A 27,398-nucleotide genomic window follows, 5' to 3' on the forward strand; every position below is an offset into this window, starting at 1 on the left:
CAAATTTCTGCACTTTATACTGATGCCCACCCAAAATACAGTAGATGCGAATAAAGATCTTTTGACGCTTAGGTAATAAGGCCATGTATCAATTTATAATATTGAACTAAACCATAAATCGGCCTTCTCTAAAGATTGCAATTCAAGAATCCTTAATCCTTCATCGGGTATTCCCCTCATGCCTTCCATTTTCCTGGTTACATATCATTGCACTCTCTCTGTCAGCTGAATATCTCTTTGAAAGTGTGGGTTCCAAAGTATGGGTGCAGTCTCCAGATGTGGGCATACCAGCTTCTTATAGAGTTTCAGATCTTGGGTTCAACTCCAGTTTACTCCTCACTCCCTTGATTCCCAAAGAAACCAAAATGTGTCTATCTCAGCCTGAACTGCAATAGAATCCCTCCAGTGCAGATGGAGGCCATTTGGCCCATTGAGTCTGCACCGACTCTGAGATACCATCCCACCCAGAACCTGTCTCAGTCACCCCACATATTTATCCTGCTAATCCCCTTAACTGATACATTTGGGAAACAAAGGGTACCATGTGGCACCTTAACAAGGTACCGCAAGATAGGTTGTTGCATAAGGTTAAATCTCACGGGATCCAGGGTGAGGTATCTTAATGAATACAAAATTGGCTTCTTGACAGAAGCCAGAGGGTGGTTGTAGTGGGTTGTTTTTCAAACTGGAGTCCCGAGGGGTGTGCCTCAGGGATCAGTGCTGGGTCCACTGTTATTTGTCATTTATTTTAATGATTTGGATGAGAATATAGGAGGCATGGTTAGTAAGTGTGCAGATGACACCAAGATTGGTGGCATCGTGGACAGTGAGGAAAGTTATCTCCAATTGTAAAGGGATCTTGATCAATTGGGCCAGTGGGCTGCCGAATGACAGACGGAGTTTAATTCAGACAAATGCAAGGTGATGCATTTTGGTAGATTGAACCAGGGCAGACTTACCAAGTTAATGGCAGAGCATTGGGGAGAGATGCAGAACAAAGAGATCTCGGGGTACATGTTCAAAGCTCATTGAAAGTGGAGTCACAGGTGGACAGAGTGGTGAAGAAGGCATTTGGCATGCTTGGTTTCATCGGTCAGAACATTGAATACAGGAGTTGGGACGTCCTGTTGAAGTCATACAAGTCATTGGTAAGGCCACACTTGGAATACTGTGTACAGTCCTAGTCACTATTATAGAAAGGATATCATTAAACGAGAGAGCATGCAGAAAAGATTTACTAGGATGCTACCGGGACTTGATGGTTTGAGTTTTAAGGCGAGGCTGGATAGACTGGGATCTTTTTCTCTGGACGTAGGAGGCTGAGGGGTGATCTTATAGAGATCTATAAAATAATGAGGGACACAGATCAGCTAGAATAGTTAATATCTTTTCCCAAAGGTTGGGGAGTCGAAAGCTCGAGTGCACAGGTTTAAGGTGAGAGGGGAGAGATACAAAAGTGTCCAGAGGGACAAAAGCCACATGTGTGGCTTTTGCTACCAAATAAACCTGTTGGACTTTAACCTGCTGTTGTTAAACTTCTTACTGTGTTTACCCCAGTCCAACGCCGGCATCTCCACATCATGACTTTTTTCTACACAGAGGGTGGTGAGTGTCTGGAACAAGCTGCCAGAGGTAGTAGGTGGGTACAATTTTGTCTTTTAAAATGCATTTCGACAGTTACATGGGTAAGATGGGTGTAGAGGGATATGGGCCAAACGCAGGGATGTGGGCCAAATGCAGGCAAATGGGATTAGCTTAGTGGTTTAAAAAAAGGGCGGCATGGACAAGTTAGGCCGAAGGGCCTGTATGCTGTAAACCTCTCTGACTCGGAACCCATTCGGCCGATCTTGTCCATGCCAGTCCGAGGCCCCCCTTTCCAAGCTCACCTTCCTGCACCCGGCCCGGAACCATGCAGCTGACAGCATGATGGCGATCGAAATACTTCATACCAAAAAATCAGCAGGTTTTTTGGTTGTCTGAAATAGCGGAAGTAAACACTTCACAATCATAACCGCTGCGAGCAGGGCTCGAACCTGCGCGGCGAGACCCCATTGGATTTCAAGTCCAACGCCTTAACCACTCGGCCATCACAGCTGCGCATTTCTATAAATAATGTAACCTCAGTAATGTTCATATTAACTTCTATCAAGTACCGGGATTGTGCAGAGCACAGTGTGTGAGCTGAAATGTGTTCCTCTACCGTTACTTTGTATCTTTGTCACGAACGGAGAACTCATTTGATGTCAGAGATTTGTTTTCCTATTTCAATATTTTTTCATGAGAAACGAATGACGTCCGAATAGAAAAAAATAAAAACTGATAGGTCTATTTTAATTCACTATTGTCAAATGTTGCGTTCGCCCTGTTTTTGTCCACTCGGTTTAAAATAATATTCGCGGATAAGGTTCTAAAACAAATTACGGATGCGATGGCCGGGAATCGAACCCGGGTCAACTGCTTGGAAGGCAGCTATTGCTCACCACTATACCACCATCGCTCACTCTGCTCAAGGAATCGTTATTTTAATCAGTTATAATTACGGAACTACCTGAGTTGCTGATTTCATTCCGCACCAGGTGTGTCCATAGCACAGTTTGGAAACTGAACTTGGCTTGTCTCGTTTTTCTGGACAGTTCAATTTATCTTTTTACTGTTGTTTCTGACTGGGAACTCATTGTTTAATTTTGAGGCCTGTCCTTTCATTTAAACAACTGAAAGCAAATTGAAGCTTGATTTTCCATTAGAAATCTTCAGTGAATTTTATTTTAGGAGTGCCCACCTACTGTTGTGACATGCGATAGCGAATTAAATAAATCACCACTGTGATGGTCAGGAACTGACGTTTGGTCAAACGCTCTCCCAGTCACCACTCCACCTCCATCGTTCACCTGACTGTGCCACTCCCTCAGTGAGAAAGTCCAGCTCTGACAATGAATCTGGTTCCCTCCAGGTCCAATCGGAGGATGGTCAGGAACTGTCTGCCACTGTCAGAAACTCCATTATCAGCGAGTGGGGGATGATTATTTAACTGGCAGTCACTGGTTGTTGAGGTTGTGGTTTATTGTTACCTGTCAGTGCAGGAGAAACAAATAAAACAGGAAATCTAGAGACTCCAAGAGCAGATAATTTGTATTTTCATCGTAAACAAACACAGTGATCTCAGCAATCACTGTAATAACTGGAAGGAAAAAACAGATATGATTGGCTCTGGCCACGGAATCTGGTTAACAGATGTGGTCCTACACCACATGGACTGCAGCGGTTCCAGAAGCAGCTCATCACCACCTTCCCAAGGGCAATTAGGGATGGGCAATAAATGCTGACCCAGACAGCGACACTCACATTCCATGAATGAATTCAAAGACAATCTGTGGGGAGCGGGCCTCAGAGTGTTTAACAGTTACTGAGGTGAAAAACTAACTCACCCCCTGGAATCCGGAGCAAAGGCCGGAAGGAGGGGAAATTCCGCCCTGGGACCTTACAGTTGGTGAGTTTTGTCCCGTGAATGTGTAGGTGTGAATATTGTGTAAGAGAGAGTGGATGAAAGGAGCGGGCGGGTCAGACTAATCCAACTGTGTTTGTGTGTCTGTTCTGATCATGAGATCTCCGAGTCTCTCTTGTGTAAAATAAAACAATTTTTCAATCAAAGATTCCCGCTAAACCCGCTGCTGAGCCCCAAAGTGAGATTTCAAAGCAATTGTTTCGCTAAATTGAAGATTTCAGTGGCAAAGTCGAGAACATGTCAGCTATCGCGTGTGAGAGCGCGATCAGTGCAGCAGTAAAACGGGTTTCAGTGGAAAATGGAGTCCTCAGTTCGAGTGAAACCTTTTCAACAGCAAGCATTCGTGTGTCAGAGACATGAAGGATGTGAGCTGGATCTCTGGAGTGGCGGAATTTCATTGCAATGGGAGAGTTTGTGAGGAGAGAGAAACACAGAGAGGTTGGAGGAGCCGGGAGCTGACAGCAGCTTGTCTCTGCTCCGTCCGCTCTCTGCCTTTAAGTTGCTCTGTGCCGCCACCACTGGCTTCATTTCGGATCCAGTTCTGACTCACACAGATTTTCCACACACTCTCGGATATGACTGAAACTGCAGCCGCCGAAACGGCTCCTCCAGCCGCTCCCGCTCAAGTGAAGTCTCCCAGGAAGAAGAAGGCGGCTCCCCGACCTGCGGCAGCCGGTCCCAAGTTAGGCGAGCAGATCCTCAATGTTGTGGCGGGTTGCAGCGATCGCAATGGGATGTCCCTGGCCGCGATAAAGAAAGCTTTGGCTGGCAGCGGAGTGGATGTGGGGAAGCGCGTCTCCCAGATCAGGTTAACTATCAAGAGGAAGGTGGAGACAGGGTCTCTGGTGCAGACAAAGGGACAGGGCGCCTCCGGCTCCTTCAAACTCGCTAAGAAGGAAAGCCCGGGGAAAATGGGAAAGAAGGCGAAGAAACCAACAGCCAAGAAACCTTTAGTAAAGAAAGCAGCAGCCAAGAAACCCGCAGCCAAGAAACCCGCAGCCAAGAAACCCGCAGCAAAGAAAACTCCAGTGAAGAAATCAACAGTGAAGAAAACAAGCAGCAAGAAGGCGGCAACTCCAAAAAAGGCGGTGAAGAAAGCAGCCCTGAAGAAAAAGTCTCCTGTGAAGAAGGTGACGGGCGGAAAGTCTGTCAAAAAAGCGACTAAATCGAAGGCCAAACCCAAAGTGAAAGCAACAAAAGCGAAGAAAGCGTCAGGAAAGAAGTGAAACAACCCGAGCAAATTGTAAACCTCTGAACCCAAAGGCTCTTCTCAGAGCCACCCACATCTCTCAGGAAAGAGCTGATCCCGCAAGAAAATGATTCCTGTCCCGCGGCCCGGCTCATTCTCAATAGAGATCATTTCAAATTCAGACTAAAGCAAAACACAGCAGAGGCTGAATTTCATTTGAATTTGACATTTGTTCAATCGCCACTTTCTCTCATAATAAAGATGTCTGGTAGATTCAGTGTGAGACAGTAACACTGGCGGCTAAACACCGCATTGCAGCCTAATTTTTAATCGAATCCCTGCAGTGCAGAAGGAGGCCAATCGTCCCATCGAGTCTGAACCGACCTCAATCCCACCCAGGTCGGATTCCCATTACCCTATTTATTGACCGGACATTCCGGGACAATTTAGCATGGCCAATCAACCTGACAGGCACTTTGGTGTGCGGGAGGAAACCGGAGCACCCGGAGGAAGCCCGGGGAGAATGTGCAAACTCCACACAGACAGAGACCTCAGCCGGGAATCGAACCCAGGTGCCTGGGGCTCTGAGACGGCAATTCTTAGCCAAAAGTCACTGTCAGGAGTGGGATTTGAACCCACGCCTCCAAGGAGACTGCGGCCTTAGACCGCTCGGCCATCCTGACTCCCTTAATTTTAACACAGGAGATTGCCCCAAACAGCTTCAATAAAGTGTTTGCAAACAGCGAGAAGCAGATGTGTGTGAGGATGTTCCGGAGGAAGATTCTTGCTATAGAATCGACTGTGTTTAGGTCGGAATATTACTGACTGGGAATTATTACGGGACCAGGTTTAAAAACACAAAAGAACAAAGTCACGACCCGAAACGTTAACTCTGTCTCTCTCTCTCTTCACAAAAGCTGCCGGAGCTGCTGATTATTTGCAGCATTTTCTGTTTTGATTCCATATTTCAAAGCTCCGGGTTTGTAGAAACTCTTGTGTGTGAAGGGCGGCTCTGGAAGGGTTTGTGTGGGGAGCTGTGTTTCGCTTCCATTGTGAATAAACGGGTTGAAATTGGCGGTTGCAGAAACTGGAGGTGGAGCTGAAAGATCAGGGGCCGTTCTGTGTGTGTGTCAGTCCGGCTCTCTCCTCCCTCCCGCTCTGTGTTTAATCTTCACTCTGTCTCCTCCCCTCTCTGCTCTCACTCCGCCTTTCTCAGTCAGGTCGGGGCGGGCTGTATAAAAGGAGCCTGAAAGAGTTCCTCTCTCATATTGTGCAGAGATCTGAGTGAAGAATCATCATGTCTGGCAGAGGGAAAGGGGGCAAAGGACTGGGTAAAGGCGGCGCAAAGCGGCACCGCAAAGTGCTTCGTGATAATATCCAGGGCATCACCAAGCCAGCAATCCGCCGCCTCGCTCGCCGTGGCGGTGTCAAGCGGATCTCGGGTTTGATCTATGAGGAGACTCGCGGGGTGCTGAAGGTTTTCCTGGAGAATGTGATCAGGGATGCGGTCACCTACACTGAACACGCCAAGCGCAAGACGGTCACTGCCATGGATGTGGTGTACGCTCTGAAACGCCAGGGCCGCACTCTCTATGGATTCGGCGGCTGAACAACTGCAACCTTCCTACGGAACACACGACAAAGGCTCTTTTCAGAGCCACTCACCGCTTCACAAAGAGAGCAGTGACCTGGGGACGGGGGCTGGGATAGGCTGTTCAGTGTTTGAGATGCATGTTTGTTTTGTTTAGGGTACAGTGCGGGAATCACCGAATTTAGCATTTCATTTGGAGCAGCCATGCGGATTGTTTTTGAAATTTTTAAGTGGATTGTCTGAGCAGCCCCCAGTTGACATGTGCCCTCAGTGAAACGCCACATCACTCCTGTTTAATCACTCAGTGTTTGGATAGAGTTTATAAAAGCTTTCTCTGGAATAGCGGAGTTTAGTAGCAGCAGCCGGTGAATCGTTCACTGGAACCAGTCCCAGTTGTGCTGCTATTTGCCCCCAGACGGTTGTTTCCTGCACTGAAACTGACGCTTTGTGAAACTGATCAGTTTCCGCTCAGTCATTCACAAACCCGCAATTCCCGCAGTTTGAGCCGCTCCAACCCCAGCCTGCTTCTGATTGGCCATCCTCTCCACATTCGCAGCTCTGAACCAATCGCAGAGCATCGAATGTGAAGATTGAGCCAATCATTGGCTTCAACTGTCAACCGGCAGAAATTTTGAATTGGGGGAAATGCCGCCAATTTCAGCGCGGGAAAGGGAATTGAGACAAATTCTTAACCTATTAAAAATAGATTCTCAATTAATATTCTGCTGTAAGATTATTTTACAAAAGGTTTCATTTGTCCGCCACGGGAAGCAAACGGCTCTATTCAGTAATGTCAAACGGGACAAATATGAAGTCACTCTCTGTAACAAACAACAGACTCAACCCCTTTCACACCGGCTTCAGGGGGACACAGAGAAGCGACAGATTTCTGATCCTTTCCGCTGAAAGCGGCGGCGAATGTCACAAACGACAGGGGAGGGGAAATCTGAATGGGCTGGAGAGTAGAGGGACAGGGATCGAGTGGAACAGCGGGAGATTCTGGGAATGAACAGCCCAGAGAGCGGGGAAAGGGTCTAAAGCACTAAGTGGAGGGAGATGGACTTCAAATCTTCAATGTTTCTGGTAATGGTTATATTAATAAGGACGGAATAAAGTCTTCTTTGAAACAGACGGTTATTTCTTGCATCGAAAACGGCCCAATTTCTGAAAGGGGCGGTTAAGGAAACCACTGAACCAATTAGAACCTGAGTTACAGATATTAATTCCCTGGTCACAGTTTGATTGAAACTTCCTGGGCCAATTCCTGCTGGGGGCGGTTCCTCACAGAGTGTAAAAAGGCGGATGCAGCGCAGACTCTGTAGTAATAGTCTTCTTCTCTCAGATTGTGCTGAATCCGCTCAGAAAATGGCCAGGACCAAGCAGACAGCGCGCAAATCGACCGGAGGGAAAGCTCCTCGCAAACAGCTGGCTACCAAAGCTGCCCGGAAGAGCGCTCCAGCCACGGGCGGAGTGAAGAAGCCTCATCGCTACAGACCCGGCACTGTGGCTCTGAGGGAGATCCGCCGCTACCAGAAATCCACCGAGCTGCTGATCCGCAAACTGCCCTTCCAGCGCCTGGTGCGAGAGATCGCTCAGGACTTCAAGACAGACCTGCGCTTCCAGAGCTCGGCCGTCATGGCCCTGCAGGAGGCCAGCGAGGCTTACCTGGTGGGGCTCTTTGAGGACACCAACCTGTGCGCCATCCACGCCAAGCGAGTCACCATCATGCCCAAAGACATCCAGCTGGCCCGCCGCATCCGCGGGGAACGCGCCTAAAACCCGACCTCGGCACCAAGAACAACAACGGCTCTTTTAAGAGCCACCAACTCGACAAATGAAAGAGCTGCGATCTCCTGTTAACGATTCTAGTGTTTGAATTCCCAGGACAGAATATTCCCAGGACTCCAATACTGACACCTCTCAATGTTACAATTAACTCTCCGTTGCATTGAGGTCATTCATATCTCCAATCCTTTGATGGTTGGAGTAAAAGCGATGCCGTTAACAATTTTACCACAATTTAATTTTAAAGTATTTATTAAACCTGCGATCATTTCAGTTTCCGAGCAATAATTCCGCAAATCCACTTTCTCCGCACGTGTTTCGAGTCGCAGCGAGAGTGTTGAAAATTGTGTCAATTAAGTTCAGAATATGAAGCATGTCTCAAACAGTAACCCACTCACACAGATATAACCATTGCAGGAACGCTTGCACATTCGCATAGACAATAATTAACACTTTTCCAGATCCAGTGACTGACTTTGTGAGGACATTCATCGGTTTTCAAAGTCAGTCACTGGATCTGGAAAAATGTTAATTATTGTCTCTGTGAATGTCTATGCGACTATCACATTTTAAAGCAATTATATTGGAATTAGGATCATTTCAGTTCACTGGGATGGTTTCCCCGATAAACAACAGCAACTTGTATTAAAATACTGTATGCGTCAATAGTACGGATTGATAGAACAAAGCGGGAAACAGCTGTGCTGTGAATAGCAGTGCAGAAACTGACCGATAGACACCAGGTCGCCCTTTTTCAGGTAAAATGAGTGGCTCTGAAAAGAGCCTTTGGGTTATCAGATTAAAGAATGGCCGCTTCACTTGCTCTTCGCGGTCCCAGCGCTGCTTTTCTTGGGCAGCAGCACGGCCTGGATATTAGGCAGCACCCCGCCCTGAGCGATGGTCACCCCTCCCAGCAGCTTGTTGAGCTCCTCGTCGTTGCGGACGGCCAGCTGCAGGTGTCTGGGGATGATGCGGGTCTTCTTGTTGTCCCGGGCCGCGTTCCCGGCCAGCTCCAGGATTTCAGCGGTCAGATACTCGAGCACGGCAGCCAGATAGACCGGGGCTCCGGCACCCACACGCTCAGCATAGTTGCCCTTTCTCAGGAGCCTGTGAACACGGCCCACCGGGAACTGCAGTCCAGCCCGGGAGGAGCGAGACTTGGCCTTGGCCCGAGCTTTCCCGCCGCCCTTTCCTCTTCCAGACATTTGCACAATCTCACAAACACTTTCACAAAGAATCAGCAATTTCTCCAGCATTGACTGTTCTTATAAACTGACAGCTCCTCTGATTGGCCGCTGCTCTATTCACCTCATTTGCCTATATTCTTCACCAATCAGCTCACTGGAAACAGAAGAGGGCGGGATTTCCCCACAACAACCGGCAGAAGCAGAGAATTTGTCCATTTCCAAAAGCCGCCAATTTCATTGTGGGAAAGGAGCGAATTCAAATCAATGTCGCCCTCAGTCAGAGATTTCAAATCCCTTCTATTGATTTGCTTTTATTCAGCTCTTCCCGTCACCAATCGGAGGCGCGGCTTTAACATTTTCTTTCAATGTGCTTCATTCTCCTATCGCTTTCTAACTGTCCCGGGCGGGAATCAATCCCTGTTCACAGCATTCCCAGAAGGAAAACACTCCGTTTAGTCTTCAATCAGAACCCAGTGTCCTTCACTGAAAACAGGGAGCCGGATCGAGTCCTCACACTGTCCTTATTCCGCTCTGTAATAATCCCACTCCGGACTGTTACCCTGCGGAGAATTACTGTGAATAAAATGATGAATCAATGGACATTTCAGGAATTGAGAGAAGGGACCGTTACCGCGAAAAACAGTCCCTAATGAGGTCATTTAGGAGCTGTGAAAATAACAGAATAATAACAGCTTTCAGCACAAAGCGAAGGCAGTGAGTGAATTCTGGGTCAGTGTTTGGATTACAGGACAGGAGACACAAACACCAGTGGAAGTTATTCTATTTTCCATTCTTATCATCGAACAGGAAGGAGCCAGGTACAGCTTTTTCACAGAGATTGTGGGTGGCTCTTAAAAGAGCCGTTGTGTTTGGGATGTTTTTTCAGTCCATGGGAAGTTTTACTTGGAGCTGGTGTACTTGGTCACTGCCTTTGTCCCTTCCGACACGGCGTGCTTGGCCAGTTCCCCGGGCAGCAGCAGGCGCACGGCGGTCTGGATCTCCCGGGAGCTGATGGTGCTGCGCTTGTTGTAATGGGCCAGGCGGGAAGCCTCACCCGCGATGCGCTCGAAAATATCGTTCACGAACGAGTTCATGATGCTCATGGCCTTGGAGGAGATGCCGGTGTCGGGGTGAACCTGCTTCATCACTTTGTAGATGTAGATGGAGTAACTCTCCTTCCTCGACTTTCGCCGCTACTTGCCGCCCTTTGTTCCCAGTTTCTTAATCACTTTCTTCGCCCCCTTCTTCGGAGCTGCTTTCGATGTTGGTTTCTTCTCATCAGCCATCTTCAATTTCACACAGAAATAAAGCAAACCCCTTCCGAGCGCTGATTAAATAGACAGTCCCACAGATCTATGCTAATGAGGAATTGGGAAAGCAATGATTGTGATTGGACATTTTGAAAGTTATTAAACTCACTTATCAGGGGTTCATTTGAGTGAATATGTCAATAGACCAATCAGATTGAAGCCTTTCCGCCAATCACAAGCCCCCTTACTACAATCAGGAAATACATTTGACAAAGAATCTCTCCAGGACCAGTATTTCAGATGCACCGGGAAATGTCGCCTGGCTGTCGGTGTGAGGGACCCTTCTCCTCAGAGGGACTGTGCGGGAGTGTGGGTTCCTTCCGGAACAGTGAATCTCTGGGAATGTGTGTGAGTGTGGGATTTACTCACTCGATGATGCAGTGTGTGAGTGTAGGATTTACTCACTCTCTGATACAGTGTGAGTGTGGGATTTACTCACTCTCTGATACAGTGTGAGAGTGTGGGATTTACTCACTCTCTGATTCGGTGTAAGAGTATGGGATTTACTCACTCTCTGATACAGTGTGTGTGTGGGATTTACTCACTCTCTGATACAGTGTGTGAGTGTGGGATTTACTCACTCTCTGATACAGTGTGTGAGTGTGGGATTTACTCACTCTCGAATACAGTGTGAGAGTGTGGGATTTACTCACTCTCTGATACAGTGTGTGTGGGATTTACTCAGTCTCTGATACAGTGTCAGTGTGGGATTTACTCACTCTCTGATACAGTGTGTGAGCGTGGGATTTACTCACTCTCTGATACCGTGTGTGAGTGTGGGATTTACTCACTCTGATACAGTGTGTGTGTGTGTGGGATTTACTCACTCTCTGATACAGTGTGTGTGTGTGGGATTTACTCACTCTCTGATACAGTGTGTGTGTGTGGGATTTACTCACTCTCTGATACAGTGTGTGTGTGTGGGATTTACTCACTCTCTGATACAGTGTGTGAGTGTGGGATTTACTCACTCTGATACAGTGCGTGTGTGTGTGGGATTTACACACTCTCTGATACAGTGTGTGAGTGTGGGATTTACTCACTCTCTGATACAGTGTGTGTGTGTGGGATTTACTCACTCTCTCATACAGTGTGAGAGTGTGGGATTTACTCACTCTCTGATACAGTGTGTGAGTGTGGGATTTACTCACTCTCTGATACGGTGTGAGAGTGTGGGATTTACTCACTCTCTGATACAGTGTGTGTGTGGGATTTACTCACTCTCTGATACAGTGTGTGAGCGTGGGATTTACTCACTCTCTGATACCGTGTGTGAGTGTGGGATTTACTCACTCTGATACAGTGTGAGAGTATGGGATTTACTCACTCTGATACAGTGTGTGTGTGTGTGGGATTTACTCACTCTCTGATACAGTGTGTGTGTGTGTGTGTGGGATTTACTCACTCTCTGATACAGTGTGTGTGTGTGGGATTTACTCACTCTCTGATACAGTGTGTGAGTGTGGGATTTACTCACTCTCTGATACAGTGTGTGAGTGTGGGATTTACTCACTCTCTGATACAGTGTGTGTGTGTGGGATTTACTCACTCTCTGATACAGTGTGTGAGTGTGGGATTTACTCACTCTGATACAGTGTGTGTGTGTGTGTGGGATTTACTCACTCTCTGATACAGTGTGTGAGTGTGGGATTTACTCACTCTCTGATACAGTGTGTGAGTGTGGGATTTACTCACTCTCTGATACAGTGTGTGTGTGTGGGATTTACTCACTCTCTGATACAGTGTGAGTGTGTGATTTACTCACTCTCTGATACAGTGTGTGAGTGTGGGATTTACTCACTCTCTGATACAGTGTGTGAGTGTGGGATTTACTCACTCTCTGATACAGTGTGTGTGTGTGGGATTTACTCACTCTCTAATACAGTGTGTGTGGGATTTACTCACTCTCTGATACAGTGTGAGAGTGTGGGATTTACTCACTCTCTGATACAGTGTGTGTGGGATTTACTCACTCTCTGATACAGTGTGAGTGTGTGATTTACTCACTCTCTGATACAGTGTGTGAGTGTGGGATTTACTCACTCTCTGATACAGTGTGTGAGTGTGGGATTTACTCACTCTCTGATACAGTGTGTGTGTGTGGGATTTACTCACTCTCTAATACAGTGTGTGTGGGATTTACTCACTCTCTGATACAGTGTGAGAGTGTGGGATTTACTCACTCTCTGATACAGTGTGTGTGGGATTTACTCACTCTCTGATACAGTGTGTGTGTGTGTGGGATTTACTCACTCTCTGTTACAGTGTGTGAGTGTGGGATTTACTCACTCTCTGATACAGTGTGTGTGGGATTTACTCACTCTCTGATACAGTGTGAGAGTGTGGGATTTACTCACTCTCTGATACAGTGTGTGTGGGATTTACTCACTCTCTGATACAGTGTGTGAGTGTGGGATTTACTCACTCTCTGATACAGTGTGAGTGTGGGATTTACTCACTCTCTGATACAGTGTGAGTGTGGGATTTACTCACTCTCTGATACAGTGTGTGTGTGTGGGATTTAGTCACTCTCTGACACAGTGTGTGAGTGTGGGATTTACTCACTCTCTGATGCAGTGTGTTTGTGTGGGATTTACTCACTCTCTGATACAGTGTGTGTGTGGCATTTACTCACTCTGATACAGCATGTGTGTGTGGGATCTAGTCACTCTCTGACACAATGTGAGAGTGTGAGATTTACTCACTCTGATTCAGTGTGTTTGTGTGGGATTTACTCACTCTCTGATGGTGTCTGTGCGATTTATTTTATCATTCTCAGTACCTTGGAATCTTTCAAACCAATTCTGCATCTGATTATCCTCTGTGCTGTCTGGGAGAGTGGGATTCAATCTGTCAGTCGGTGGTACTCTTTCTGAGAGTGGGATTAATTCTGTCAATTGGTGATACTCTATGTGAGAGTGGGATTCATAATTTCACATGGTGGTGCTGTATGTGACATTGGGATTAATTCTGTCAGTCGGTGGTGCTGTGTGTGAGAGTGGGATTAATTCTGTCAATCGGTGGTGCTGTGTGCGAGAGTGGGATTAATTCTGTCAGTCGGTGGTGCTGTCTGTGAGAGCGGGATTAATTCTGTTAGTTAATGGTGGTGTCTGTGAGAGTGTAATTAGAACTGGGCCCTATTCCTGTGAATTAATAAAAAAACTCATCTCCTGCAGCCACCAGTGATCACTGACCCTCTGGATGTTTGTCCAGGATTTACATCCTGAATTTGGAAAATGATGTTTGAATCCAAGCAAACCACAGCAGCTCCTCAGAATTAAAAGAAGGAAGCTGAAACCAAACTAGTTAATTGCTCATTTCAGAAGTTGAATCAAATGAAAACACTTATATTTCAATAGGAGAATTGGATTGGGGACCAGACAGCTCAGGACAACTAAATCTGAGAATGGAAAGGGTAATGAAGAAGAGAATTGGAGCTGACTACAGTGGGATAGATCCTAAGATACAACTGAGGATTGATTAAAGCTGCTTTGTAACAGTGTTGCTGAATGAAGCTGATGTCGAGTTATCAATATTGTTCTTGAAACAAGCTGTCAGCAGCACTGCCTCAGACATTGAACCCTGCGAAGCATTGATTTTGAGGGGATATGATTGGTGTTTATGAAGGGAATACATTCTTTCCGTGTGGATCGATTATTTTAGTTCGATGGGCACGAGAGACACAGAAAAAGGAGAAATTAACAGAAAAGAGAAATAAAAACAAGGCTCTAAGGACGTGATGGGTGAGTGGGAGTAGCTGAGTTGCTTTTGAATAGAGTAGGTACAGATCAATGGGCAGACTGGTCTCTTTGTGTGCTTTACCCATTCTATAACTGCCAAACAAAAAAGAGACAGCCTGTTGAAGCTTCTGATTTTGCACTCATAAGAACAAATGCAAGAATGCCAAATGTCAAAGGGAGGAACAAGTGCTGGAAAAAAAGGATGCTGAGCGTTGACAAGTGAACTCTAATTGGTCAAGACGTTGTCATGGGGAGGGCACAAAGAAAACTTAGCCCTGTATATTTCTGTTCAATTCAACATAGGCACAATGCCTGGACACGTTCCTTTTGCCTGTGGAGAACAGGGCCCTCCATATGAATGTGTGTAGCCTCGAGCATGTGTAAATGAGACACATTGTGAAGGATGAAGAACTTCAGTTCCTGAGATCAACTAGTAAAGTTGGAACCACTTTCCTTGGAGCTGAGAAGGTTGAAAAGAGATTTAATAACAATATTCAGAATAAGGTGGAATCTGGACAGAGTAGGTCGAGAAGAAACTGTTCCCATTGTGGGAAGGATCGAGAAGCAGAGGGAACAGATTTAAGGAAATTGGGAAAAGAAGGAATAGATTAATGAGGAGAAACTTTTTCATGCAGCGAGTGGTTATGATCTGGGATGTGGGGCCTGACAGTGCGCTAGAGGCAGCTTCAATCAAGGCATTCAAGAAAGAATTGGATTATTTCCTGAAAAGGAAGAATGTGCAGAAATGTGGGGAGAAGGTGGATGGATGGAACAAGGTGCATTACTCACTTGGAGAGTCAGTACAGATTTGACAGGCCAAGTGGCTTCTTTCAGTTGTGCAAATAGTGTGTGTGTGTGGGGTGTGTGGGGGGGTTGGTGGGTGAAGAGGGCTGTTTGACTGCGTTGACTACCTATGTCAGATACTGGTGCTGGATGCGAATATGGAACTCATTCTGTGTTTGCCAGGACCTCATGCTGGATATGAGTGTAGGATTATTTTAGTAAAATTCAGTGATTCTCTATGGGAATGTGGAAAATCTGTAAGAAAATGTGGGTCTGTAACTCCCTTTGTTTAATATGGGGTGTGTCGTCTGGGCACATTCATCAGTCTATGTGGGTTTGTGATGATTTCTGGACTCTATCAGTAGTACCATATCTGTGTGTCAGACTGATTCGTGTCATTCAGGATCAGGCTCAGGTGCTGTCAGTGAGTTCAGTAACAGTCTGTATCTGTCAGTGTCTGGTAATGGACATGTGCTGGAGACTGATTCTGAATCTGTCAGTCACTGTTACTCTGAGTGTGGGATTCATTACATAACCGCAGGCTCTGGGACAGTTTAACAGTCTGGATTCATTCCACATTGAAATTTCAGCACAGAAACAGGCCATTGATGCTGCAGGTTTTTTTTTTAATTCTAATTTTTGCCTTGTATTAAATCACTTTCTGTGTCAGCACAATTGTGGAGGATCATGCATCTTTTCATCTAACACGCCATTGTTAAGTAAAGGTAAGTGTAATTCACATTTTAATCATCAAATTGATGCCTTCATCATTCACTCTGTTTGGGAGAACTTTATACTTGAATGTTGAACTCAGTTTGACTGTGAGAATTATTACAATTTCTACCCTCCGCGTATAAGTCAGGTATGTGATCTGTATCTCAGTTTGCACCAATTTATATGTATCCTTATTACAATAATCAGTGTGTGTCTCAGATTATACTATCATTCAGTTCTATCTGGTATTCAATTGAATTGCAACTAATGCTACAATATTGTAGGACTGACAATCTGATAGCGGGTGAGAATTTGGACTGGGATTTATGTATCTACCTGTCAGTGGTACTGACTTGGGATGACATGGAAACAATGTCTGTCTCTCCTGCTCTGATTGATTGTTGGATTGAAAATGTGTCTCTGCAACCGGTTCTGCTGCCTGAGACTGTGGAACTGATGCACTCTGAGAGAACAGACATAGTGTGTGTGAGGAGCTCACTGCACTGTTCATTGCGACTCAGGTGAGGAAACTTCAAACTAACCTTGATTGATTCAATGATTTGCCTGTCAGGAATAATTTACTCATTGTAACCCAATTACAGGTGAGGGAATAATACACAGCCCTTTTTCAATTTGATTTACTGTTGTCACATGTATTGGCATACTGTGAAAAGTATTTTTTCTTGTGCGCTATACAAGCAAAGCATACCATTCATAGAGTACATGGGGAGAAAGAAATGACAGAGTGCAGAATGTAGTGTTACATTCATAACTAGTCTGCAGCGAAAGATCAATATAAGGCAGGTCCATTCAAAAGTCTGATGGCAGCAGGGAAGATGCGGTTCTTGAGTTGGTTGGTACATGATCTCAGACGTTTGTATCTTTTTCCTGTTGGAAGAAGGTGGAAGAGAGTATGTCCGGGGTGCGTGGGGGTCTTTGATGATGCTGACTGCTTTTCTGATGTGATGGGAAGTGCAGACGGAGTCAATGGATGGGAGGGTGGTTTGTGTGATGGACTGCGCTACTATAAGAACTGTTCATAGTTTAACGCGGTCTTGGTAAGAGCAGGAGCCATACCAAGCTGTGATACATCTGGAAAGGGTATTTTCTATGGTGCATCTGTAAAACTTGGTGAGAGTCATAGCGGAAATGCTGAATTTGCTTAGCCTCCTGAGAAATTAGAGGTCTTACTTAACTATAGTGTCAGGGTGGAAGGACCAGGACAAGTTATTGGTGATCTCGACACCCAGAAACCTGAAGCTCTCAACAATTTCCATTTCATCCCCATTGATGTAGACAGGGGCATGTCCTCCACTCTGCTTCCTGAAGTTAATGACAATCCCCTTTGTCTGTTGACATTGAGGGAGAGATTATTGCCGTCACACTAATTTACCAGATTCTCTGTCTCATTCCTGTAGTCCGTCTCATCATTGTCTGAGCTCCGATCCACTATGGTGGTATCAGCAAACTTGAAAATAGATTTGAAGCGGAATTTGGCCACACAGTCATAAGGGGAGAAGGAGCATCGTAAGGGGTTGAGGATACAGCCTTGTGGGGCACTGGTGTTGAGGATAATCGTGGAGGAGGTGTCGTTGCTTATCTTTACTAATTGCGGTCTGTGGGTTAGGAAGTCTAGGATCCAGTCACAGAGGGAGGAGCCAAACCCGAGCCATGGAGTTTGAAGATGGGTTTTGTGGGAATAATGGTGTTGAAGGCTGAGCTGTAGTCAATAAATGGGAATCTGACATGAGTCTTTATTATCCAGGTGTTCCAGGGTTGAGTGTACGGTCAGGAAGATGGCATCGACAGTGGACCTGTTGCGGCAGTAGGTGAACTGTAGTGGATTCAGGCAATCTGGGAGGCTGGAGTTGATCCGTGCCATGACTAATCTTTCGAAGCACTTCATAATGATGGATGTCAGAGCTACCAGGCAATAGTCATGAAGGCACGATGCCTGGCTTTTCTTTGGTACAGGGATGATGTCATCTTCTTGAAGCAGAGAGGGACCTCAGATTGGTGGAAGGAGAGGTTAAAGATGTCTGCGAATACCCCTGCCAGCTGGTCCACGCAGGATCCGAGTGCCTGTCCCCGTACCCCATCCAGGCCAGTCGCTTTCCGTGGGTTGACTTTCAAGAAGGCTGATCTGAAGTCTGTGATGGTGACCTCGGATACAGGTTCGGCCAAGGCTTTCAGAGTGGAGGGCATCCTCGCTCTTCCTCAAAACAGACATAGAATGCATTGAGCTCATCAGGGAGAGGGGCATTGTCGCTGGCAATTCTCCATCCTTCATCTGGTAGCCTGTTATGTCTTTCAGACCTTACTATAAACGGTGGGAGTCCATGTGGCGAGCCGAGGACTCTAGCTTGGTCCGGTACTGGCACTTGGCATCTTTGATGGTTCCCTGTAAATCACATCTGGATTTCTTTACAGTTCAGGGTCCCCTGACTGGAACCCCTCGGACCTGGACTTCAGGAAGCAGTGGATATCCCTGTTCATCCATGCTTTCCGGTTGGGAAAAACATGGATTTGCTTCATTGGCTCAGTCTTCTCTGCAATTACTAATGAAGTCAGTTACTGTAGTGACGTACTCATTCAGGGTGCTTGCAGAGTTTTTAAATATTGACCAGTGCATTGACTCGAAGCAGTCACGTAGGAGATCACCGATTCCTCAGACCAACAATGCGTGACTTTCTTTAATCGGATTCTCCTGCTTCAGTTTTTTGCTTGTAAGCTGGGAGCAGGAGCACAGCCTTGTGATCTGATTTGCCAAAGTTTGGGCGGGTGATAGAACGATAGGCATGTTTGATTTTTGTGTAACAGTGGTCGAGGATGTTTGGGCCTCTGGTGGGACAGGTGACATGTTGGTAGTACCTTGGTAGGACACTCTTGAGATTGGCCTGGTTGAAGTCCCCGGCCTCGATGAACAAGGCCTCGGGATATTTTGTCTCAAGGCTGTTTGTGGTGGTAGATATTTCATCCAGCGCGACCTTCATGTCTGCCTGGGGTGGAATGTAAACTGCTGTCAGGATAACAGAGGTGAACTCCCGTGGAAGGTTGTCGGGGCAGCATTTCAGCGTCAGGTATTCTAGGTCCGAGGAGCAGAAACTCGCCAGTGTTGTGACACCGGAGCACCAAGAGTTGTTGATTAGAAGGCAGACGCCACCTGCGCAAGCCTTATCTGAGGCCGCTGTACGGTCCATTCGGTGGACGGAGAAGCCCTGAGGTTGTAGGGCACTGTCCGGTGAAGCAGGTGTGGTCTGTGTCTCCGTGAAACAGAGCACACAGCAGTCTCTCAGTTCCCTTTGAAAAGTGAGTCTGGTTTTAAGTTCATCTAGATTGTGTTCCAGAGATTGAACATTTGCCAGGAGTAAGCTGGGGAGGGGGGCCTTGGAACCACATTGTTTCAGTCTCACCTGCAAGCCTGCGCGTTTCCCACGCTTCCTGGGGTGGCTGCTTCCTGTCGAGCCTGTGAGACGGTGTTTAGTCTGTGGGATCAAGGGTGTAGCTGTATCCTGTTTCCGCTTTGGTTGGTGTGTGGGTGGAGGATTTGTTGCCATGGTCACGGTTCCTGCGTCGGCAGTCGGGTCTGAGCGGTTGGGAGTTCTGGGTCGCTGTCGGGCTGCGGTTTGAGTTTGGAGGGTGTTCACACCACACTCCGGGCGTGGACGGGTTGAAGGCCGGTTAGTGGATGGGGTCTTTGGGGTCACGGCTGGGTCCACGTGTTCGGATTCTCCGGGTCACTGCCAGGTCGGGGTCTTCCTTCCGAGGTCAGAGGATCTCTGGTCTTGCAAATAAATTTAAAAGAGCAGTTTTAGTAATTTATAAATCTCACTACATAATCATAATGAACAGCCACAAAGGAACCCCAGTGATACAAACATTGTCAATGTGTGACTGCAGTCCTCAGTGTCTGTGTACGAGATGCATGATCAGTGGCGGTAGGCGCTACAACAATTCAATGACATTCAGATAGAACTGAAACCCTGCACTGCTCCATGAATGGGATAACCGGATGGAGCAGGGACATTTGTAATGTTCATGTTTCCATTCATTGCTCCCGTGTGATTAACCAGATCGTAATCAAAACCAAACAGTCTCTGTTTAAAATGTGTCCATCCTCCTTCTCACCTGGTGCCTGCAAGAGCTGCTCTTTGTCTAACTCCCCACATCCTGACTGTCTGCCTCTGCTTCCAATCTTCACTGTCCAATCACAGCAAACCAGGGGAGACTGGAACTAGAGTCATTACCGTATGGAAGGAGGCCATTCGCCACATCCAGTCCATGCTGGTTCTCCGTGGAGCAATCCAGTCAGTCCCATTCTCCTGCTCTATCCCCATAGCCGACAAGTTTATTTCCCTCAAATGTCCATCCAAATTCCTCTGTGAAATAATTCATCATCTCGGCTTCCAACCTCAGAGACAGCAACTTCCAGGTTGTCACTCGCTGCATGAGAAGTTCTCCTTTCTGTCTCTTCCAAAACCTTCAACTTGTGCCCCCTGCTCCTTATACTATCAGTGAATGGAATCAGCTTTTCTTTGTCTACCTGAACCACACCAGCCATAATCCTGTCCACCTCGATCAGATCTCTCTCTCAATCTGCTTTGCTCCAAAAAGATCAACCCCAGCTTCTGCAACCTAACTTTGTGGCTAAAACCCCTCATTGCTGAAACCATTCTGGTCAATCTCCTCTGCACCCGCTGAACCACCGTCACATGTTTCCTCAAGTGTGCTGAGCAGAACTGGACTCAATGCTTCAGCTGTGATCCAATCAGAGTTTTCTAAAGGCTCAGCATAACTTGCATGGTTCTGTACTCAATGCCTGTGTCCTCATGGAGAGGGTCACTCATGTGGACGAGGAGGGTTTGAACTAAACTGGCAGGGGGATGGGCACCATTATATAGAAGTGGAAAAGAGGAATATCTGGAGAAAGAAAAAGAAAATCACCGGCTCCAACGCACGCCTCCCTGATGAGCTCAATGCATTCTGTGCCCGCTCTGAGCAAGAGGTCAGCGAGAGCACGCCCTCCACCCTGGAAGCCTGAGATGAATCTGTATCTGAGGTCACCATTGCAAATGTCAGAGCAGCTTTCTCAGAGGTCAACCCAAGGAAAGTGACTGCCTCGGATGGGGTACCCGGACGAGCACTCAGATCCTGCATGGATCAGCTGGCAGGGGCATTCGCAGACATCTTCAACCTCTTTTTACAACAATCTCAGGTCCCTACCTGCTTCAAGACGACGAGGATCATCCCAGTACCAAAGAAAAGCTCAGCAGCGTGACTCAATGACCATTATCCAGTGGCTCAGACATCCATCATTAGGAAGCGCATCGAAAGATTAGACATGGCACAAATCAATTCCAGCCTCCCAGACTATCTGGATCCACTACAGTTCGCCTACCAGCGCAACAGGACACAGCAGGCGCCATCTCCCTGCCCCTGCACTCAGCCCTGGAACACCTAGATAACAAAGACACTTACAGCAGACTTCTATTTATTGACTACAGCTCAGCCTTCAACACCATTATTCCTACAAAACTCATCTCCAAGCCCCGTGGCCTGGACCTCGGCTCCTCTCTCTGCGACTGGATACTGAACTTCCTAACCCACAGATCACAATCAGAAAGAATAAGCAACAACACCTCCTCCACGATCATCCCCAACACTGGTGCCCCACAAGGCTGCGTTCTCAGCCCCCTACTATACTCCTGATACACCTGTGACTGTGTGGCCAAATTTCCCTCCAATTCGATTTTCAAGTTTGCTGACGACACCACCGCAGTGGGCCGGATCGCAAACAATGATGAGAGAGTTCAGGAACGAGATAGAGAATCTGGTGAACTGGTGCGGTGACAATAATCTGTCCCCCAATGTCAACAAAATGAAGGAGATTGTCATCTACTTCAGGAAGCATAAGAGAGAACATGCCCCTGTCTACATTAACGGGGACGAAGTGGAAATGGTCAAGAGCTTCATGTTTTTATGTGTCCAGATCACCAACAACCTGTCCTGGTCCCCCCCATGCCGACACTATAGTCAAGAAAGCCCCAGCAACGCCTCTACTTTCTCAGAAGACTAAAGAAATTTAGCACATCAGCTACGACTCTCACCAACTGTGACAGATGCACCATAGAAAGCATTATTTCTGGTTGTATCGCAACTTGGTTTGGCTCCTGCTCTGCCCAAGACTGCAAGAAACTACAAAATGTCGTGAATGTAGCCCAATCCATCACGCAAACCAGCCTCCCATCCATTGACTCTGTATAGAACATAGAACAGTACAGCACAGAACAGGCCCTTCGGCCCACGATGTTGTGCTGAGCTTTATCTGAAACCAAGATCAAGCTATCCCACTCCCTATCATCCTGGTGTGCTCCATGTGCCTATCCAATAACCGCTTAAATGTTCCCAAAGTGTCTGACTCCACTATCACTGCAGGCAGTCCATTCCACACCCCAACCACTCTCTGCGTAAAGAACCTACCTCTGATATCCTTCCTGTATCTCCCACCACGAACCCTATAGTTATGCCCCTTTGTAATAGCTCCATCCACCCGAGGAAATAGTCTTTGAACGTTCACTCTATCTATCCCCTTCATCATTTTATAAACCTCTATTAAGTCTCCCCTCAGCCTCCTCCGCTCCAGAGAGAACAGCCCTAGCTCCCTCAACCTTTCCTCATAAGACCTACCCTCCAAACCAGGCAGAATCCTGGTAAATCTCCTCTGCACTCTTTCCAGCGCTTCCACATCCTTCTTATAGTGAGGTGACCAGAACTGCACACAATATTCCAAATGTGGTCTCACCAAGGTCCTGTACAGTTGCAGCATAACCCCACGGCTCTTAAACTCCAACCCCCTGTTAATAAAAGCTAACACACTATAGGCCTTCTTCACTGCTCTATCCACTTGAGTGGCAACCTTTAGAGATCTGGGATATGGACCCCAAGATCTCTCTGTTCCTCCACAGTCTTCAGAACCCTACCTTTGACCCTGTAATCCACATTTAAATTAGTCCTATCAAAATGAATCACCTCACATTTATACACTTCCTGCTGCCAGCCAGCAGATTTCAGGACCCCACTCACCCCGGACATTATCTCTTCCACCTTCTTCCATTGGGAAAAAGATAGAAAAGTCTGAGGTCACGGACCAACTGACTCAAGAACAGTTTCTTCCCTGCTGCTGCCAGACTTTTGAATGGACCTACCTTGCATTAAGTTGATCTTTCTCTACACCCTAGCTATGACTACATTCTGCACTCTCTCCTTTCCTTCTCTATGAAAGGTATGCTTTGTCTATATAGTGCGCAAGAAACAGTCATTTTCACTGTATACTCATACACGTGAAAATAATAAATCAAATCATATAAGGTAGGAGTATATGAAGAAGGAATCTCAGTGGAATACAAGGATAGGTTTGGAAAGCATGTGTGTAATCACACAAAGTGTCATCGAGTCAGAGGTTTACAGCATGGAAACAGGCCCTTTGGCCCAACTGGCCCATGCCACCCCGTTTTTTAACCCCTAATCTAGTCCCAATTGCCTGCATTTGGCCCATATCCCTCTATACCCATCTTACCCATGTAACTGTCTAAACACTTCTTAACAGACAAAATTGAACCCACCTCTACTACTACTTCTGGCAGCTTGTTCCAGACACTTACCACCCTCTGGGTGAAAAAATTGCCCCTCTGTACCCTTTTATATCTCTCCCCTCTCACCTTAAACCTCTGCCCTCTCGTTTTAGACTCCCCTACATTTGGGAAAAGATATCGACTATCTAGCTGCTCTTTGCCCCGCATTATTTTATAACACTCTATAACATCACCCCTCCGCCTCGTACGCTTCAGAGAAAAAAGTCCCAGTCTATCCAGCCTCTCCTTATAACTCAAACCATCAAGTCCCGGTAGCATCCTGTAAATCTTTTCTGCACTCTTTCTTATTTAATAATATCCTTTCTATAATGTGACCAGAACTGTACACAGTATTCCAAGTGTGGCCTGATCAATGTCTTGTACAACTTCAACAAGACGTCCCAACTCCTGTATTCAATATTCTGACCAATGAAACGAAGCATGCTGAATGTCTTCTTCACCATTCTGTCCACCTGTGTCTTCACTTTCAAGGAGCTATGAACCTGTACCCCGAGATCTCTTTGTTCTATAACTCTCCCCAACGACCTACTATTAACAGAGTAAATCCTGCCCTGGTTCGATCTACCAAAATGCATCACCTTGCATTTGTCTAAATTAAACTCCATCTGCCATTCGTCAGCCCACTGGCCCAATTGATCACAATCCTGTTGCAATCCTAGATAACCTTCTTCACTGTCCACTATGCCAGCAATCTTGGTGACATAGTAGACAGTGTGGTGAATAAGGTTGGTGAGTTAGAAGCACAAATAGCCACACAGGAACACAAGAGAGTGTCAATGTTGAAAATGCGGTCTGGGAATGGAGAGAACCGGGCGATTACTATTCAATACAATGTGAACAGAATAGAGAGAAGGGTAAAAGGTAGGTGTGGTGAGAAGGAAATAGAGCAGCAAATCTATCGGCAGATCATTCATTGTAGATACAGAATTAATTCCATTCTCACACAGACTGACAGGAAGGTTGACCACATGATCCAAGTGTCTGGAGGTGGTCACTTGAGTAACAGTGATCATTGTGTCACAAGCTTGATATTAGCAAGGAACAATCTAAAGGAGCACTTCTGAATGGGAAGAGGACTAACCTCAATGGGAGGAGCTGGAATTGAGCCAGAGTAAACTGGAGCCAAAATCTGACAGGAAAAACTGTAACAGAACAATGGGTGATCTTTCAGGAGATGTTTCAGGTACAGACTCGGTACATTCCAATCAGGGTGAAAGGGAGGGGAACCAAAGCCAGGGCTCCTTGGAGGATGAGGAAGATAGAAAGTATAATGAAACAATGAAGAGGCCATTTGATTGAGTTTTTTGAAGGGGTAACCACGAAGGTAGATGAGGGCAGTGCAGTTGATGTTGTCTACATGGACTTTCGCAAGGCCTTTGACAAGGTACCGCATGGTAGGTTGTTGCATAAGGTTAAATCTCACAGGATCCAGGGTGAGGTATCTAATTGGATACAAAATTGACTTCTTGACAGAAGCCAGACAGTGGTTGTAGAGAGTTGTTTTTCAAACTGGAGGCCTGTGACCAGGGATGTGCCTCAGGGATCTGTGCTGGGTCCACTGTTATTTGTCATTTATATTAATGATTTGATGAGAATATATGAGGAATGGTTAGTAAGTTTGCAGATGACACTACGATTGGTGGCAGAGTGGACAGTGAAGAAAGTTATCTCCAGTTGCAAGGGGATCTTGATCAATTGGGCCAGTGGGCTGATGAATGGCAGATGGAGTTTAATTTACACAAATGTGAGGTGATGCATTTTGGTAGATTGAACCAGGGCAGGACTGACTCAGTTAATAGTAGGGCATTGGGGAAAGTTACAGAACAAAGAGATTTAGGGGTACATGTTCATAGCTCCTTGAAAGTGGAGTCACAGGTGGACAGAGTGGTGAAGAAGGCATTCGGCATGCTTGGTTTCATTGGTCAGAACACTGAATACAGGACTTGGAATGTCTTGTTGAAGTTGTACAAAACATTGGTAAGGCCACACTTGGAATACTGTGTGCAATTCTGGTCACCCTATTATAGGAAGGATATTATTAAACTCGAAAGAGAGCAAAAAATATTTACTAGGATGCTACCAGGACTTGATGGATTGAGTTATAAGGAGAGGCTGGATAGACTGGGACTTTTTCCTCTGGAGCGTAGGAGGTGATCTTATAGAGGTCTATAAAATAATGAGGGGCCCGGATCAGCTAGATAGTCTATATCTTTTCCCAAAGGTAGGGGAGTCTAAAACTAGAGGGCATATATTTAAGGTGAGAGTGGAGAGATACAAAAGTGTCCAGAGGGGCAATTTTTTCACACAGAGGGTGGTGAGTGTCTGGAACAAGCTGCCAGAGGTAGTAGTAGAGGCGGGTACAATTTTGTCTTTTAAAAAGCATTTAGATAGTTACATGGGTACAATGGGTATAGAGGGATATGGGCCAAATGCGAGCAATTGGCATTACCTTGAGTTTTTTTTTAAAAATGGGCGGCATGGACAAGTTTGGCCGAAGGGCCTGTTTCCATGTTGTAAACCTCTATGACTCTATGCATGTCAGAAGAATTCTTCAAGTGAGAACCATTAGAGTGTGGAATTCACACTCTATCTGTCCATCTCTGTTACTGTATGAGAATGTGGAGTTAACTCATTCCCGCTATCTGTCAATCTGTACATGAGAGCACGATTCACTCTGTCAGTCTCTGTTACTGTATTTCAGGGAAGAACTACAGTGAGTTTCTTCCTGTCAGTTTATTTGAGGATGGATTAATTCTCTGATTGTTAATGCCCCATTCACATATAGTAATAGAGAATAACAGATAGAGAATTAATTCTATATTCACAGACGCTAACAAGGATGGACAGAAAGGTAATGGCTAAATTCAACACAGTCCCAGATGATCATAGGCTGCTCTCTCCTTTCATGAATATCCTCAGCTGGTACCGGAATATGAACCCACGCGGTTGGGGTTGCTCTGCATCACGGTCCCGCTGTCCAGCCAACTGAGCAAATCAACCCCCAGGGTAGGACAGAGAACAAAGAACAAAGAAAATTACAGCACAGAAACAGGCACTTCGGCCCTCCAAGTCTGCACCGACCATGCTGCCCGATTTAACTAAAACCCCCTACGCTTCTGGGTACCATATCCCTCTATTCCCATCTCATAAATTATTAATATTATTATTAATAATTATTAATAATATGATTAATAATAAGCCTGTATTAGTGCAAGTGAGTGTGGCATTAAATTGATTCGCCAGTCTCTGTTCCTGTGTTTCAGTTTGCAATTACCTCTCATGGGGCATCTTGACAAGTACATGAATGAGATGGGAATAGAGGGATATGGTCCCCGGAAGCGTAGGGGGTTTTAGTTAAATTGGGCAGCATGGTCGGTGCAGGCTTGGAGGGCGAAGGGCCTGTTCCTGTGCTGTAATTTTCTTTGTTCTCTGTCCTACCCTGGGGGTTGATTTGCTCAGTTGGCTGGACAGCGGGACCGTGATGCAGAGCAACCCCAACAGCGTGGGTTCATATTCCTGTACCAGCTGAGGATATTCATGAAAGGAGAGAGCAGCCGATGATCATCTGGGACTGTGCTGAATTTAGCCATTACCTTTCTGTCCATCTTTGTTAGCGTATGTGAATATAGAATTAATTCTCTATCTGTTATTCTCTATTACTGTATGTGAATGGGGCATTAACACTGTTCATCTCTGATTTGGACATGAAGCTGGAATTAACTCTTCTCCATTCTTTATCCTTTACTGCAGTGTGGCATTAACACTCTGTCACACTATTACTGTGTGTAGATGTGGAATTGACTCAATCAATTGATAATAATGTCTGTGTCAGTGTCTGTTAGTGTATGGAAGTGGGTCACTGTCAGCTTAGCAAACTGTAGCGAGTGGAGGCTGATTCCTGAGATGAAGGAGTTCCCTTATGAGGAAAAATTAAACAAGTCTGGC

General features: G+C 46.2%; 5 protein-coding genes, 2 non-coding genes and 1 pseudogene across 8 annotated transcripts in view; 3 read left to right on the forward strand and 5 right to left on the reverse strand.

The window, feature by feature from the left end:
• LOC144483578 (uncharacterized) overlaps positions 1–27,398 on the reverse strand; it is a 210,062-nt gene that overhangs the window by 180,842 nt on the left and 1,822 nt on the right. Inside the window, exon 3 of one of the 2 annotated variants that reach the window (XM_078202211.1) lies at positions 16,344–19,585. In XM_078202211.1, the coding sequence (XP_078058337.1) occupies positions 18,495–19,358 (864 nt within the window). In that variant the 5' untranslated portion in view covers positions 19,359–19,585 and the 3' untranslated portion in view covers positions 16,344–18,494. The remainder of the gene's footprint in view (positions 1–16,343; positions 19,586–27,398) is intronic. The other variant, XM_078202212.1, reaches the window with a different exon arrangement.
• On the reverse strand, positions 2,013–2,094 carry trnas-uga (transfer RNA serine (anticodon UGA)). The gene has a single exon. It is a non-coding gene; the product is annotated as a tRNA-Ser (tRNA).
• trnag-ucc (transfer RNA glycine (anticodon UCC)) lies at positions 2,425–2,497 on the reverse strand. The gene has a single exon. It is a non-coding gene; the product is annotated as a tRNA-Gly (tRNA).
• Positions 4,078–4,728, forward strand: LOC144483612 (histone H1-like). Its single transcript, XM_078202244.1, has one exon. The coding sequence runs from the start codon at positions 4,078–4,080 to the stop codon at positions 4,726–4,728; it is 651 nt and encodes a 216-aa protein (XP_078058370.1).
• Positions 5,989–6,300, forward strand: LOC144483554 (histone H4). Its single transcript, XM_078202192.1, has one exon. The coding sequence runs from the start codon at positions 5,989–5,991 to the stop codon at positions 6,298–6,300; it is 312 nt and encodes a 103-aa protein (XP_078058318.1).
• On the forward strand, positions 7,648–8,058 carry LOC144483609 (histone H3). Its single transcript, XM_078202240.1, has one exon. It carries the CDS (start codon positions 7,648–7,650, stop codon positions 8,056–8,058), a length of 411 nt encoding a protein of 136 aa, XP_078058366.1.
• LOC144483588 (histone H2A-like) lies at positions 8,883–9,272 on the reverse strand. Its single transcript, XM_078202225.1, has one exon. It carries the CDS (start codon positions 9,270–9,272, stop codon positions 8,883–8,885), a length of 390 nt encoding a protein of 129 aa, XP_078058351.1.
• Positions 10,154–10,540, reverse strand: LOC144483601 (histone H2B 1/2-like; annotated as a pseudogene).

The sequence above is a fragment of the Mustelus asterias genome, unplaced genomic scaffold, assembly GCF_964213995.1.
Source record: "Mustelus asterias unplaced genomic scaffold, sMusAst1.hap1.1 HAP1_SCAFFOLD_76, whole genome shotgun sequence".
Taxonomy (NCBI): domain Eukaryota; kingdom Metazoa; phylum Chordata; class Chondrichthyes; order Carcharhiniformes; family Triakidae; genus Mustelus; species Mustelus asterias.

What these genes read in the sequence shown, in the direction of transcription:
- LOC144483612 (XM_078202244.1), top strand. Translation starts at nt 4,078, where the DNA reads ATGACTGAAACTGCAGCCGCCGAAACGGCTCCTCCAGCCGCTCCCGCT.
- LOC144483554 (XM_078202192.1), top strand. Translation starts at nt 5,989, where the DNA reads ATGTCTGGCAGAGGGAAAGGGGGCAAAGGACTGGGTAAAGGCGGCGCA.
- LOC144483609 (XM_078202240.1), top strand. Translation starts at nt 7,648, where the DNA reads ATGGCCAGGACCAAGCAGACAGCGCGCAAATCGACCGGAGGGAAAGCT.
- LOC144483588 (XM_078202225.1), bottom strand. Translation starts at nt 9,272, where the DNA reads ATGTCTGGAAGAGGAAAGGGCGGCGGGAAAGCTCGGGCCAAGGCCAAG.